This window comes from Sus scrofa, chromosome 17 (genome assembly GCF_054392235.1).
Source record: "Sus scrofa isolate SSC_HxYL_T2T_F1_AM1 chromosome 17, Sscrofa_HxYL_maternal_Yorkshire_Landrace_v2.0, whole genome shotgun sequence".
Lineage (NCBI taxonomy): Eukaryota > Metazoa > Chordata > Mammalia > Artiodactyla > Suidae > Sus > Sus scrofa.
The window spans coordinates 48,529,801-48,545,411 of NC_139399.1; the positions used below are offsets into that span (position 1 = coordinate 48,529,801).

Below are 15,611 nucleotides of genomic sequence, written 5' to 3' on the forward strand. Positions count from 1 at the left end.
GGCAGGAGCGTCTCTCAGAGTAGTGTTCACCAAAGGTGTGATGAGGGGCAGTTTGGACCACTTCTGTGTTGCTGAAATAATCTTGGTGAAGAAGGATTCCAGACTTTGCAGTGAGCAGGAGGCACGTGTTTGCTTGCATGATTCTTTAGGTATTCTTGGCCTTGGCCGTGCTTCAGAGTGTAATAGAGACCCAGAGAGTCTGAGGTGCATCCGGTCAGATTTATCCCCCACTATTTTGGCAGGACTAAGGAAGAAGACCCTGCCTAAGATATCATAGGCCCCACGGTTCCCCACCTCTCTGACAGTCTAGGTCTTCCCCACGCCTACTTATTTAACCCTTTGTTCCCATTAAATCTATAACGTGGACATATGTTAATATGCCTTGAGGATATTCAGCTAGCCTGTATACTACCATCTGTGGGCATGGGCACATTTGCCTGGCCACGGCTGCAGCAACACTGGAACCTGAGCCGCTGCAGTCAGATTCTTAACCCACTGCACCACAGCGGACTCTAGAAATGCAGACTCTTTGACCCATCTCAGACTCACTGAATCTGCCCAGCTTGGGTTGGAGCCAGCAATCTGTGTTTAACCTGTAGGTGATTCTGATGCAGGTTGACGTCTGAGATCCCCATCCTAGAGTACCTATATTTCCATTGCGTGATAAAACCTTGCCATTTAACCGATCTGTCCATGCTTAATCAATAGTCCTCAAGTAATTCCTCAGTGAGTGGCACACTGGTGAGTCTCCTTTTTTGTACCGGTAGCCTAGCAGATGTAGAGATACTGATGGATTTCTTCATCCACTAAATGAAACCTCACTAATTTGTGCTGCTAATAAGGATAAAACATATTGCAGAGGGTTTCACTCAGTGGTTTAACAGGTGAGCAGATAACAGTTGTGTGAGAGAGACAGCGTCGTAGTTCACTTCTTAATGGGAAGGACAAACTTATAACGATGTTGTGTACTGCTAAAAATACCTCCAAAACTTTTTTGTTTTCTAAAGAAACAAAATTAAGATTCCTTTTTTGTATTTCAGTTAAAACACTGCTTCAAAAACAGTTGCAATATTCAGTGTATGAGCTAATGAATGGAGAATTGGCTACGTTATACTACACACACAACTGGTTGATGCTAAAGCCTTAGCTTCTTATGACCAGAAGTTAGGATTTTGTAGGACACAGTCTGCTTTGACAGTTGTACAGGGCTATAGATGTGTTTGAACCTGCCCCATGTGTTCCAGGTACCAGAGGTGAGCTGCAGAAATAACCTGCAGCTTCTAGCTGCGGGTGGTAGCATAATTGTCTTGTACTTTCCAAAAAAGCAGCAGCTTCCAAAAAGGTGAAGTTTAATTTTATTCAAGGCTAGTACATGCTGAGTACAAACCTATGCCTGACTCTGTAATTACTCTGACAGCTGAAAGATTTAGGATCACCAGGCTCCTGGATAGAAGAGAGCCCCAGAAGTTCCAACTCGCATTGGCTGACTTTGCAAAATCCAAGCAATTATATCTGCTCAATGAATTCTCCTTTTTCCTGATTTTGACTAAATGTTCTTATAATTTGGCCATTTGGTATTCCAGGCTTGAAGGCTGTCACCTTCAGCTGAGATTTAAACAAATAAAACTTTCTTGGTGACTTTTGTCTTTGGCTAGACATGAAGCATTAGTCTCCTTTTCCATCTAGTCCACAGTCTCACTTAACAAAAGAGATATGTTAGGAGGTTAGGCTAGGTTAGGGAGGCAGAGTAATTTGGCCAAAATCACATAGTTTGTACCTGTTAGAATGGAGATTCTGACCAGGATATTTTGGATACCAGTCATCAGAAAAACTTGCAGCACTTACTATGTGTTAGGTACTTCTGTATTGTTTAATTCTCATAGTAACTCTCCAAATAAGATATTGTTTTATTATTTCCATTTTACAGATAAAGACACTTGAGGAAATGTTACTTTGGTGACAGATGACCATTCTTTCTTTTTTTTTTTTGCTTTTTAGAGCCACAGATGCAGCATATGGAAGTTTCCAGGCTAGGGGTCAAATCAGAGCTACAGCTGCCAGCCTACACTACAGCCACAGCAATGCCAGATCCAAGCCGTGTCTGCAACCTACACCACAGTTCACAGCAACACTGGATCCTTAACCTCCCAAGTGAGGTCAGGGCTTAAACCTGCATCCAAGTTGGTTCAACTAGTCAGGTTGGCCATAACGGGAACTCCCTAGATGACCATTCTTAATTTATGGTGCTATTGGTGTCTCAGTAATTCTGTTTTTATAGGTTCCTATGCTAAAAAGAACCTAATAGTCCCATTTAAAGTAAAGTCCAAACAATACATATTTATGTCCTAAGAATTTAATAGCCATTTGAAAAAAATATGTATGAATTGAAAGAAAATATATTTTTTAAATTTCCTTTTGAAACACCACAATTACTTCCCGATAGATGTGTGTGCCTTTTGAGTTCTGCAAACCCTGTTAAACCTCGGAATCAGATTGAACATCAGCATCTTCATTCCTATTCCACAGTGATTTTCACACAGTTCTTTTACCACCACAACCACCAAAACCCAGCTTCGCACCAAAAAAGGATGTCATCAAAAGTACCTGTAATGGTTAATGCACTTGCTATGAACAGTGTCAGATGTCACTGTGCTTTCCTTGGCAATCCTGAATCCTTGGAATCTCCTGTGAATTCAGTATGATGTCCCAGGTACTTTCGCACACAGTTTGGGAACTCCAGACTTTGTGTCACATAAGTAGTACAAGCTCATGAATTAAATCCGGATATGTCTGAGCCTAGATTCATGTCCTTTTTTTTTTTTTTTTTTTTGTGACTGTATTACTTGATAGAATTAATTTTGATTCAGTGTAATTTTTTATATGACCTCAGTGGACCAGGTTCATGTCAAATTCTCCTCCATTTGCTGTCATGTTTAGTTATTTGTCTTGCATATAGCAAATGCCCAAGAAATGCTTGTTGGATGAAAGAGGAAACCTCCCCAAACCTTAGAGACAGGAATTTATAAAATCAAATAAAAGACAAGAGGCATTGGAACCACCAGAAAGGCTATTGCTTTAGTGGCCTGATGCCTTTTGGCTTCCTTTACTTAAGTGCATTTTATTTCACATGAGAACCTTGACCCTTGAAAAGCTGCATATAAGTTGGTGTGGCTTAAATAATTTAAACTAGCAATACATGTAACTTAAATAATTTGAGTTAAGTGATTTTATTAGGAAATCCTTCATTCTGATATAGATACCCCTTGGCTTTTCACTTTTGTGTTTTGACTGGTATAAAACTGTTTTTCTTGAAATGAAAATTTCACAGATTGCATTTAAACCCTGGCTGTTGTACTGAATTTCCTGAAACAAGGCCTTAAGCTTGCCCAGGGAGCATACCTTGCAGTCAGCACACATAAGACCTTGTATTTACAGATCTTTTAACCTAAGATGGGTCGTACCTGGTCAGCCTCCTGAAACCCTGTGGGGTGCACTTAGGCTTGATAAGGAAGATGTGCAGAGAGAACGGAAAAGATGCTGGGTGTTGCCACTCTTCCTTCTTAAGTGAAAAATCAATGTCCAAACAGAGCTGTGAATGGCGCTAAGGTGATGGAGGTGTTAGCTGAAAGATAAACACTTCCCCTGTCCTTTCCAGGTACAGTAATTATTCGTCAGTTCAAAAACCTGGATAGGCAGCAAGGCTCCTGCTGATTAACAGTCATCTCTATGCCTACATATTAAGGATCAAGGGTACGATAAATAAAAACACATCAGTGAAGCTGGCTCCTCTTTGTGTCCCGTGATCCAAGGGGCCTTCTCCATGGTGAGGTACTTGAGTCTCACCGCTATAGAAGCAGCAGTGTGGCTGACCATGAAGGATGGGCTCTGCAGTAGATGCGTCCCCTCTGCAGCTCCAAGTAGCAGAGCCCGCAGGCTGGGAAAGAACTGTGGGTAATAATTTGGGTGTTAAAATATTAACGCAATTCTGCATATTTAATGTGGTTTCCTTTTTAAATAGTAGGCAGATTATGGCCCACCAGCAGATAGGTTTATTATTTCAAATTAAATTTTAAGCATTAAAAAAAAAAATCCAAAAGGAGCTACTTTGTTATGATGACATTCAACTAATCTAAACAAGAACTTGCTTTCTTTTCACCTTCTCTGATCATCTATAAGCTAATTGACAGCCTGATTTTATGATTGTTAGCTTGTGAATGAAGCCTCATGATGGATTTTAGTCGTAAAAGTTCAAAACTTTCCATCATTCATCTGGTTCACATTTGAATTTGTACTATGTGCTAAACAATAATCCCTGGACTCAAAATGGGGAATCTGGGAAGGCTTCCCAGAGGAGGTGACATTCTTGTCTGGGTGTGAGGTGTGTGAGAGCCATTGTGTACATCTGCCATTTGCTGTTTTGCTATGTAGTACTTGAGTCTGGTCTCGTTTTTTAACCCTTAACCTGCCTTTTCCCTTTCTAACTTGTATTTCTCTCTACCTCGGATTCTAGTACTTGTGAAAAATGTGTCCTAGGGAAGGAAGCAGGGCCCCTCACGTTCTTCTCATTTCTCCTATTTCCCCACAGGCAAAGATGCCTTTCGATGCCAACAAACTGTATTGCAGTGAAGTGCTGGCCATATTGCTCCAGGACAATGATGGTGAGGCTCCCTCTCAGTATTGATATTCTGTTAGGATAGGAGCCAGGCTTGTTTCAGATCATGACAGCAAGCTCTCTTGCCTTTGGCATCCCCTTGCTCTCCCTCTCGCTCTCTGTGCAGCTTTTGTACTCCGTCAAGCTGTATTGATTTTGTTTGCTGATGTATCAGTGTTAGACGGCTGTAAAATCTGACAGTTAGCTTCATTTTTTTTCTTCCTCTATTTTTTTTCCCCTTTTAGAAAACAGGGAATTGCTTGGGGAGCTGGATGGAATCGATGTGCTTCTTCAGCAGTTATCCGTGAGTAATTCTTAGGCTTCCTGTCTGCCACGAAGATATATGGCTTTCTTTAAATGGGAGGTGGAGCCGGAAATTGTGGGAAGGAGTAAGCCATGTGATGCAAGCCATATGGAGTATGTTGGCAGGTTGAGGTCACGTTGGCAGTGTAAGGTTTGCCTCCTTTTCTTAGTCATTTGCTCTTTATGACCAGATGTCACACTGTGTCTGGTGTGGACTTTCTGAGTCTTCTGATATTTGTCAGTCCAAAAGAGGTGTGCTTCCTGCTTCAGTGTGTATTCTTGGGCCAGGAATAACATATCATTTTCGTTTGACCCACTCCCAAGATTATTCACTCTTTCCTGTCCATCTGCCACGAAAATGGAGCCTATTCATTTAGGATCCACAGCTGCAGGAGTGCAAGTTCAAAGTCAAGTGGAATAAGGGTCATAGAGGAGGACAGGGAAGGATATGGCACTGGAGGCTGGAAAAAGAAATTAGAAATTGCCATTTGCTCATTGTAAGAAACGTAAATCTCATTGAAATGTTGTTCTGCTGGCATTCTGAAAATACTGTTAAGATTTCTTCTATCAAATCTCATCTGTGCTATTCCAAAACCAGGGCTGAAAATAGATATTTGGATAAAATGTTGAGAGTGTTGGGAGTGTCTGAGATGTCAGTTTGCATACAGCTTCCCTCTTGGTGCCAGCAGCCTGAGTGGCTTGGCCTCCACCCCAAAAAATAGGGCTTTGAAATGTGAATCTGCTTCCAATTCTGGGAAAGTTCTTAATCCTGTTCCTGTAAGATTATTGATCATTTTGTAGCAGACTGCATGGGTATGTATACACTGTTAAAAGTCTTTCTTCTTAACATGCCATAGATTTCTGGCAAAGACAAAAGACTTCTGCTTTCAGCTGTTTCCCTGACTTAGAGCTGCAGCTGGTATAGGAGGCAATTCAGTAGCCCTCATGGTTAGGAAACTCGTATATTGAGCCAAGATTTGCCCTTCTGGATTGTGGTTTCTCTGAGGGGGGGAAGAAGTGGGTTGTGGTTGGGTGGGGCAAGTGGAAGTCTTTGGAGGTAGCTGGCAAAGTTGTTTCTTGAGCTGGATGGTGGTTTCAGAGGTGTTCACCTTATTCATTTAGCTGTGCATGTCTTTTAGAGAGTTTTCTACATGGGAGTATATTTCACAATAAAAAAGTTTTGTTAAATCTGCTCCTTGGAGCTATCAATCGCTCATGGATCCAACGGTCAGTTGAATGTTTTGGGTTTTTTGCATGAACTGATAGCCATTAGTTTAATACCTGTGAGTCAGAAAGTCCAACTTCTCTGAAATAGAAACAGATGAGTATTTTGTTTGGTAAGCTTGTATTTCTTCACTTATAGGGTTGTTGGGGTAGACAGGCTTTGGAACTTGTTGAGTGCTGGTTGATGAAAAGATATTCTCTCATGGTTCTATGCTTTCTGACATCTCTGTTTGACAGGTGTTTAAAAGACACAATCCTAGCACAGCTGAGGAGCAGGAGATGATGGAGAATCTGTTTGATTCACTCTGTTCCTGCCTAATGCTCAGTTCCAATCGTGAGCGCTTCCTGAAGGGCGAGGGTCTTCAGCTGATGAATCTCATGCTCAGGTATGCTTCTTGTGGCCCATTATCTCCTAGCTCTCCTTTTTTTTTTGCCCAACTCCTCACTGTTAGCCTAAATTCCAGAACATGTAGCTATGGTCTTTTATTGAATTTCCTAGATATATAAAACAGGAAAGTCTTAGGTATGTGTGTGGTCTTAAAAGGTATATTTTGGGGAGTTCCCATTGTGGCTTAGCAGGTTAAGGACCCAGTGTTGTCTCTGTGAGAATGCAGGTTCAGTCCCTGGCCTCACTGTGTTAAGGATCTGGTGGTGCCACAAGCTGTGGCCTAGGTCACAGATGCGGCTCAGAATCAGTGTTATCATGACTATGGTGTACACTGGCAGCTGCAGCTCCCATGTGACCCCTAGCCTGGGAACTTGCGAGCGCCACAGGTTCAGCAATTTTTTTTTTTTTTTTTTTTTTTTTGTCTATTTGTGCCCTATTGTTGTATCATTTGGTAGCAGGACCACTCCATCAAAGGGAATGTTCTTTGCTCCTTAGTGTGTTGGTTTTAGGAAATATAGTCATTAACTTCTAAACATAATCCTATGTTAATTTCTAAACTTAGCCCCATTTTCTTTATATGCCACACAGACAGACCTATATCTGCAATATGTTTGTCCATATTTTTATTATTGACAGCAGAATATAATTCATAGTTTTCATTATACATGGTTTTCGGTAATGAATTCTGCATGTGCTATGTGGTAGCATAGTAGATATAAAAGTGTATTGACAGTTCTAGAACTTTTCTTTATAGTACTTTCTTTGTATATGTTATTATGTATGCTTTAATTCCTTAAAGTTTTGAAGTAGATTATCATGTTAATATATTTCACAGAATCCTAAGTGAAAAGTAAATAGGAGATAGCTTGTCATTGATAGCTCTTTTGAGAAACCTGGCTTGGAAGAGGACTAGAGAAATGGGGTGAAGGGTTAACCAGAGGAGGGAATTGTGTCAGTGGACAGATTTTTTTTTTTAATTGAGAGGTGTGGAGTTCCCGTCGTGGCGCAGTGGTTAACGAATCCGACTAGGAACCAGGAGGTTGTGGGTTCGGTCCCTGCCCTTGCTCAGTGGGTTAAGGATCCGGCGTTGCCGTGAGCTGTGGTATGTAGGTCGCAGACGCGGCTGGGATCCTGCGTTGCTGTGGCTCTGGCGTAGGCCGGTGGCTACAGCTCCAATTGGACCCCTAGCTTGGGAACCTCCATATGCCGCGGGAGCGGCCCAAAGAAATAGCAGAAAGACAAAATAAATAAATAAATAAATAAATAAATAAATAAATAAATAAATAAATAAATAAATAAATTGAGAGATGTGAGAGCGTGTTTGCACGTCTGGAAGACTAACCATTATGGGATTAATTCTTTATGAAATTGAGCCAGAGTCCACAGTCTTAAAATATATTCATGTATACTGAAAATTCTGTTAAACTATTTCTTTGAAAAATTTTAGAATTGATACATATCTATTAAATATAACCTAGAAAAAAAGAGATGCAAAACTACCGGTAAAACACTGATAAGATACTGTGTTTTTGTCTTTAATTTTGGTCAGTTTGTTTAATATGTGTCTTGGTGTATTCTTCCTTGGGTTTATTTTATATGTTACTCGTTGTGTTTCCTGGATTTGAGTGAGTGATTCCTCTCTTATGTTAGGGAAATTTTCAGCTATTATCTCTTCAAATATCTTCTCTGGCCCTTTCTCTTCTTGTTCTGGCACCGCTATAATACAGATTTTGGTGTGTTTAACATTATCCTAGAGTTCTCTTAGACCGTTTTCATTTCTTTTCAATCTTTTTTCCCTTTTTTGTTCTGTGTTAGTGATTTCCACCTTGCTTATTTGTGTTTTTTTGTTTTTGTTTTTTGGGGTCTGCACCCAAAGCATATGGAGGTTTCCCAGGCTAGGAGTTGAATTGGAGCTGTAGCTGCCAACCTACTCCACAGCCACAGCAATGTGGGATCTGAGCTACACTTGCAACCTATACTACAGCTCATGGCAACACTGGATCCTTAACCCACTGATTGAGGCCAGGGATCAAACGCCCATCCTCATGGATACTAGTTGGGTTTGTTAACTGCTGAGCCACAACGGGAACTCCCACTCTTCATTCTTCTGCCTCCTATATCCTGCTGTTGGTTCCTTCCAGTGAATTTCTTATTTCATTTATCATATTTTGCATCTCTGCTTACTTAATCTTTAAATCCTCTATTTCTTTGCTCAGTGTTTCTTGTAATTTATCAATCTTTGCCTCTGGTTTATTTCCAAGATCTTGAATCATGCTTACTACCATTAGTCTAAAGTCTTTTTCATGGAGGTTGGTAATCTCCAGATCACTTAACTACTGGTAAAACACTGATAAGATATTGTGTTAACTGCTTGGCTTATGCAGAAATGAATGACAGAATTCCTGTCTCCAAGAAGCTAAAAAACAGCTCTGTCACCCAAACACAACCCATCTTTGGATGCATATTCCTTGTAGTCTTTTTTCTGTAATTGTTTTCTTTTTTTATTTTTTTTTAATTTTCCCACTGTACAGCAAGGGGGTCAGGTTATCCTTACATGTATACATTACAATTACATTTTTCCCCCACCCTTTGTTCTGTTGCAACATGAGTATCTAGACATAGTTCTCAATGCTACTCAGCAGGATCTCCTTGTAAATCTATTCTAAGTTGTGTCTGATAAGCCCAAGCTCCCGATCCCTCCCACTCCCTCCCCCTCCCATCAGGCAGCCACAAGTCTCTTCTCCAAGTCCATGATTTTCTTTTCTGAGGAGATGTTCATTTGTGCTGGATATTAGATTCCAGTTATAAGTGATATCATATGGTATTTGTCTTTGTCTTTCTGGCTCATTTCACTCAGGATGAGATTCTCTAGTTCCATCCATGTTGCTGCAAATGGCATTATGTCATTCTTTTTTATGGCTGAGTAGTATTCCATTGTGTATATATACAACATCTTCCGAATCCAATCATCTATCGATGGACATTTGGGTTGTTTCCATGTCCTGGCTATTGTGAATAGTGCTGCAATGAACATGCGGGTGCACGTGTCTCTTTTAAGTAGCGTTTTGTCTGGATAGATGCCCAAGAGTGGGATTGCGGGGTCATATGGAAGTTCTATGTATAGATTTCTAAGGTATCTCCAAACTGTTCTCCATAGTGGCTGTACCAGTTTACATTCCCACCAACAGTGCAGGAGGGTTCCCTTGTCTCCACATCCCCTCCAGCACTTGTTATTTGTCGATTTATTAATGATGGCCATTCTGACTGGTGTGAGGTGGTATCTCATGGTAGTTTTGATTTGCATTTCTCTTATAATCAGCGATGTTGAGCATTTTTTCATGTGTTTGTTGGCCATCTGTTTATATTCTTTGGAGAAATGTCTATTCAGGTCTTTTGCCCATTTTTCCATTGATTGATTGGTTTTTTTGCTGTTGGGTTGTATAAGTTGTTTATGTATTCTAGAGATTAAGCCCTTGTCAGTTGCATCATTTGAAACTATTTTCTCCCATTCTGTAAGTTGTCTTTTTGTTTTCTTTTTGGTTTCCTTTGCTGTGCAAAAGCTTTTCAGTTTGATGAGGTCTCATGGGTTTATTTTTGCTCTAGTTTCTATTGCTTTGGGAGACTGACCTGAGAAAATGTCAGAGAGTGTTTTGCCGATGTTTTCTTCTAGGAGTTTGATGGTGTCCTGTCGTATATTTAAGTCTTTCAGCCATTTTGAATTTATATTTGTGCATGGTGTGAGGGTGTGTTCTAGTTTCATTGCTTTGCCTGCAGCTGTCCAGGTTTCCCAGCAATGCTTGCTGAATAGACTTTCTTTTTCCCATTTTATGTTCTTTCCTCCCTTGTCAAAGATTAATTGACCATAGGTGTCAGGGTTTATTTCCGGATTCTCTATTCTGTTCCATTGGTCTGTCTGTCTGTTTTGGTACCAATACCACACTGTTTTGATGACTGTGGCTTTGTAGTATTTCTTGAAGTCTGGGAGAGTTATGCCTCCTGCTTGGTTTTTGTTTCTCAGGATTGCTTTGGCGATTCTGGGTCTTTTGTGGTTCCATATAAATGTTTGGATTGTTTGTTCTAGTTCTGTGAAAAATGTCATGGGTAATTTGATAGGGATTGCATTGAATCTGTAGATTGCTTTGGGTGTTTTCTTGTTTTTAACAGCTTTTTAGGCCTACCACACATGTAATTTTCTGTATTTTTTTTTTTTTTTTTGAACTTAACATGCTGTTTCCCATGCCATGATGTAATCTTCATTGGAGTTTTCAGTAACCAAATAATGGACTCTAAAGGAATATAGCTTACTTAGTCTTCCTCTGTTATTGATATTGAGGTTATTTGCAGTGTTCTGCTGTTATAAACAATTCTTCAAAGATAAATTCTAGAATTTTTGTGCTTAAAAAACTATTTTCGTATTTAAGATTATCAAGGTATATGTTTCCAAATTGTCTGCTCTTTAAAGGCTTGTGTAGGCCCGGGGGCACAGTAGACCTCTTTGTTTGTCCTGCGTATAACTTGGATTGATCGAAAAATCTTCCTTTGTGGAATTGTTTTAAAAAATTTATTTTAAAGTGCAAAGAGGGACATTGGAATTATTCAGAGGCCTTTAGTGTTCAGCTGACTTTTGCCAGCTTTACTCTCTGGAGTCTTTTGTTTGTTTATCTTCTTTACCCTTCTAATTGCCTGTCCTTTTGTTGAAATGACCCACCTTCTCTCAAGCAAACAGCGTATAAAGAAGATGCATGTGGCTTCCTGGGCCTACTAACCTTAAAACTATACTCTGCAGGGACTTTTCTCTACACTTCTTAAAGGCCTGAACTGCCAGTGTCTTTGGATGGTTGAGTGCAAATATGAGGTGATGTATTCCTGTAGCATATGGCTTGGAAATGTGCAGCAGTGGGGAGCTGAATAAATAACCAGAAATATGGATTATTCAAACAGGAATGCTGAGATTCTGGGAGCCTAATTAAAAGGGAGCTCCGAAAGACTTAGAAACTGTGCCTCTCTAGGATCTCCTAACTTTTCATTTTTGAGTGCTAAAGTTACTGTTAGATTAATTTTCACATTAATTAGCTATATTAACAGATTCAGCATTTCTTTGATTCTCTTTCCCGTGCTCTTTGTTCTGTGTTATTTTTCTTCTTCAGACTCCCAAATGGAAAGTGTAATTGGGAAGGAATTTTTTTTTTTTTTTCCAGCTAGATTCATCCTCCCTGATGTTCTAGCAAGAGCAGCAAGGTTGCTCTCTGTCTCGGGGGAACCCTTTCAAAGACTGGGAAGCTGAAACAGGAGAAGTTTACCAAATTTCTGTGGTTCTATTGCCCCCATACTAATCTTTATTTTGATTTCGGCATTCATCAAATAGTTATGAGATACCCACCTGGAGAGGTGGTAGTATGTATATATAGTGTGGAAGAATGGACTGTGGAGTTGAAGGAAATGTGGATTTGGAGCATAGCTCTTTCATTTACTAGTTCTGGATATTTGGTGCATTACTCTAACCTTTCTTTCCTCTGACTCTCACTTTTTCTATCTGAAAAATGGGAGTAACAGTGCCAAATTTACAAGGATTTTGTGGGAATTAGACAATATAAATTAGGACAATTCTGCAGTTACTAAAACATTGATATAGGTGCTATGTTAACTTACTATGTTAAGTACTAGGCTTATAAGGACAAGAGCAAGGCAGGATTCTTGCCATCACAAAACTCAGCAGCTAGTGTGGGAGGCCGACATTAAAGAACTGTAATATTTAATGTGTTAACTATTAAGAGGAATGGTTAATTTTGAATGCCCACACCCTGTGAAATATTATTTTTGCATTTCTTATTATTGCTAAGGAAAGGTCACCAATAAGATAATCATACATTTATATACACAAATTATCACACACATATACTACTCAATTTAATATTTTTTCACCTTTATAGAAGCATAATTTATATACAATAAAACACTCATTTTAAATATATGATTTTGGAGTTCCCATCATGGTGCAGTGGAAACGAATCCGACTAGGAACCATGAGGTTGCGGATTCAATCCCTGGCCTCGCTCAGTGGGTTAAGGATCCGGTGTTGCCATGAGCTGTGGTGTAGGTCGCAGACACGGCTCAGATCTGGTGTTGCTGTGGCTCTGGCATAGGCCGGCAGCAGCAGCTCCGATTGGATCCCTAGCCTGGAAACCTCCATGTTCCATGGGTGTGGTCCTAAAAAAAAAAAGTTAAATAAATAAATAAATAAATGTACAGTTTTAATTTTGGCAAACTTATACCTTTGTTTTCCACCACAATAAAGATAATGGAATGCAAGCAAGATACTGTTGATTTTTTAAACATGCACAACATGAGAGTTGTGAGTTAAGTTTTATTTGGGGCAAAATGAAGACTATATCTTCAGTTGCTCCGAAGGGGATGGGGAGGTCAGTATTTTGGTGAAGAGAGCTATGTGCAATCAAGCACACATTTTGGCTGAGGGTTGCTGCCTGTCACAAGAAGGTTGCTGTTAGTCATGAGGAACAGATGTCTCTGTTAATGATTTCACTGTTTTTCTAGATATGAGAAGATGCAGGAAATTATGCTCATAAAATCTTCTCCCGCCCTCACACCATACACGAAAATAAACTCAATATGGCTTAAAGACAAGTATAAGACATGACACCGTAAAACTCCCAGAAGAGAGCATAGGCAAAAACATTCTCTGACAAATCATAGCAATATTTTCTTAGGTCAATCTCCCAAGCAAAAGAAATAAAAGCAAAAATAAAGGAATAGGACCTAATCAAACTTAAAAGCTTTTGCACAGCCAAGGAAACCATAAACAAGACAAAAAGACAACCTACGGAAAGGGAGAAAATATCTGCAAATGATGTTACTGACGAAGGATTAATTTCCAAAATATACAAACAGCTTATATTACTCAATATAAAAAAACAAACAAACAAACCACCCAATCAAAAAATGGGCAGAAGACCTAAATAGACGTTTCTCTGAAAATGGCCAATAGGCATGTGAAAAGATGCTCAACATTGCTAAGTATTAGAGAGATGCAAATCAAATTAAAATGAGGTATCACCTTATATCCATTAGAATGACCATCATCAAAAAGTCTGTGAATAAATGCTAGAGAGGGTGTGGAGAAAAGGGACTCCTCCTATACTGTGGGAATGTAAACTGGTACAGTCACTATGGAGAACAATATGGAGGTTAAACTAAAAATAGACTTACCATAGGATCCAGCAGTCCCATTCCTAGGCGTATATCTGGAAAAATGAAAACTCTTAAGTTCGAAAAGATACATGCACCCCAGAGTTCACTGCAGCACTGTTTAAAATAGACAAGACATGGAAGCAACTTAAGTGTCCATTGATAGATGAATGGATAAAGATGATGTGATGTACACACACACACACACACACACACACACACACACACCTGGAATACTACTCAACTGTAAAAGAGAATGAAATATTGCCATTTGCAGCAACATGGGTGGACCTAGAGATTATCATATTAGGTGAAGTAAATCAGACAGAGAAAGGAAAATATCATAAGATATCACTTCTTTGTGGAGACCCCAAAAAAATGATACAAATGAATTTATTTACAAAACGGAAACCAACTCTTAGACATAGAAAACATATTTATGGGTACCAAAAGAGAAAGGGTTGGGTGAGGGATAAATTAGAAGTTTGGGATTAATATACTACTATATACAAAATAAACCACAGGGGCCTATTGTATAGCACAGGGAGCTATATTCGATATCTTGTGACAACTTGTAGAAAAGAATCAGAAAAATAATATATGTATATGTAACTGAGTCCCTTGACTGTATGCCTGAAACTAACACAACACTGTAGATCAACTAATCAGCTCTACTTCAATACCAACAAAAAAATCTCCTGTTCTGCCAGTTCTTTCCAGCACACAGAGGGCCTCATTTCCTACCTCTGCCCTGAACTCCTTTCAGGGTGTGTTGAAGGTTAGCAACTCCAGTGGTTAGTGACCACTTGCAGAGGCAGAGGGCAAATGATGACTTGTAATTGGCAGTACATAGTTTTATATTTTGTCGTAGCGATGGTAAAAAGTTTAAAAGAAACAAAATAATGTGTTTTATATAACACAAGATATTATAAATCATTATTTCAACATGTAATCAATGAAAAATATTATTAGGCCATTTTACACTCTTTTTTTCGCACTAGGTCTTTGAAATCCAGTGTGTACATTACATTTACGTCTCAGTTCAGTGCTGTTTCATTAAAGTATTTGATGTGTATTTAGATTTCATACAGTTTTCAGTTGAAAAAGTGGATTCCCATACTTAGTTTTCTCCAAACATACTTAAATGTTTCCCAATAACTGAATCAAGTATCAATTTTTAAATTTAAACTTAAATTTTTTTAAATTAAGTTTAAATTTTAGTTTCTCAATTTAAATCTGAAATTCTGCATTTCAGATGCTCAGTGGCTGCCTGTGGCTAGTGGCTACCATATTGGACAATGCACATATGGATCATTTTTATCACCCTCCACGATTTCCTTGATCCCTTTTTCAGTCAGTTCCCACCAATCCACCTTTGGCCCCAGGCAACCACTGTCATTCTAGAATCTCATATAAGTAGAATCCTACTGTATGTGTTTTGTTCAGCTTATTTCACTCAACAGATTATGAGGTTCATTCATTTTGCACATAAGAGTAGTGTTTCTTTTTTGGCTGTCCCCACAGCACGTGGAAATTCTCTGGCCTGGGATTGAACCCACACCACAGCAGTGACCATGCCAGATCCTTAACCCACTGAACCAGGAGGAAACTCTGTAGTGTTTCTTTTTTAAGCTTAGTAGTATTCCATTACATTTCTGCATTCCAGCCTATTGGTTTGTTTATTCACCTCTTGATGGATATTCGGATTGTTTCCATTGTTTTGCTATTATGAATAAAGCTGCTTAAAAGTCTTTGGATAGGAGTTCCCGTCGTGGCACAGTGGTTAACGAATCCAACTGGGAACCATGAGGTTGCGGGTTTGATACCTGGCCTTGCTCAGTG

At 39.4% G+C, this 15,611-nt stretch overlaps 1 protein-coding gene across 6 annotated transcripts in view; it reads left to right on the top strand.

The window, feature by feature from the left end:
• CTNNBL1 (catenin beta like 1) overlaps nt 1–15,611 on the top strand; it is a 175,189-nt gene that overhangs the window by 73,075 nt on the left and 86,503 nt on the right. For all 6 annotated transcript variants that reach the window (XR_014831781.1, XR_014831784.1, XR_014831782.1 and 3 more), the window contains 3 exon segments: nt 4,586–4,658; nt 4,897–4,955; nt 6,416–6,564. Coding sequence is in view for 2 of the 6 variants with exons in the window: in NM_001444303.1 (NP_001431232.1) it covers nt 4,586–4,658; nt 4,897–4,955; nt 6,416–6,564 (281 nt within the window). In the remaining 4 variants the exon portion in view is untranslated.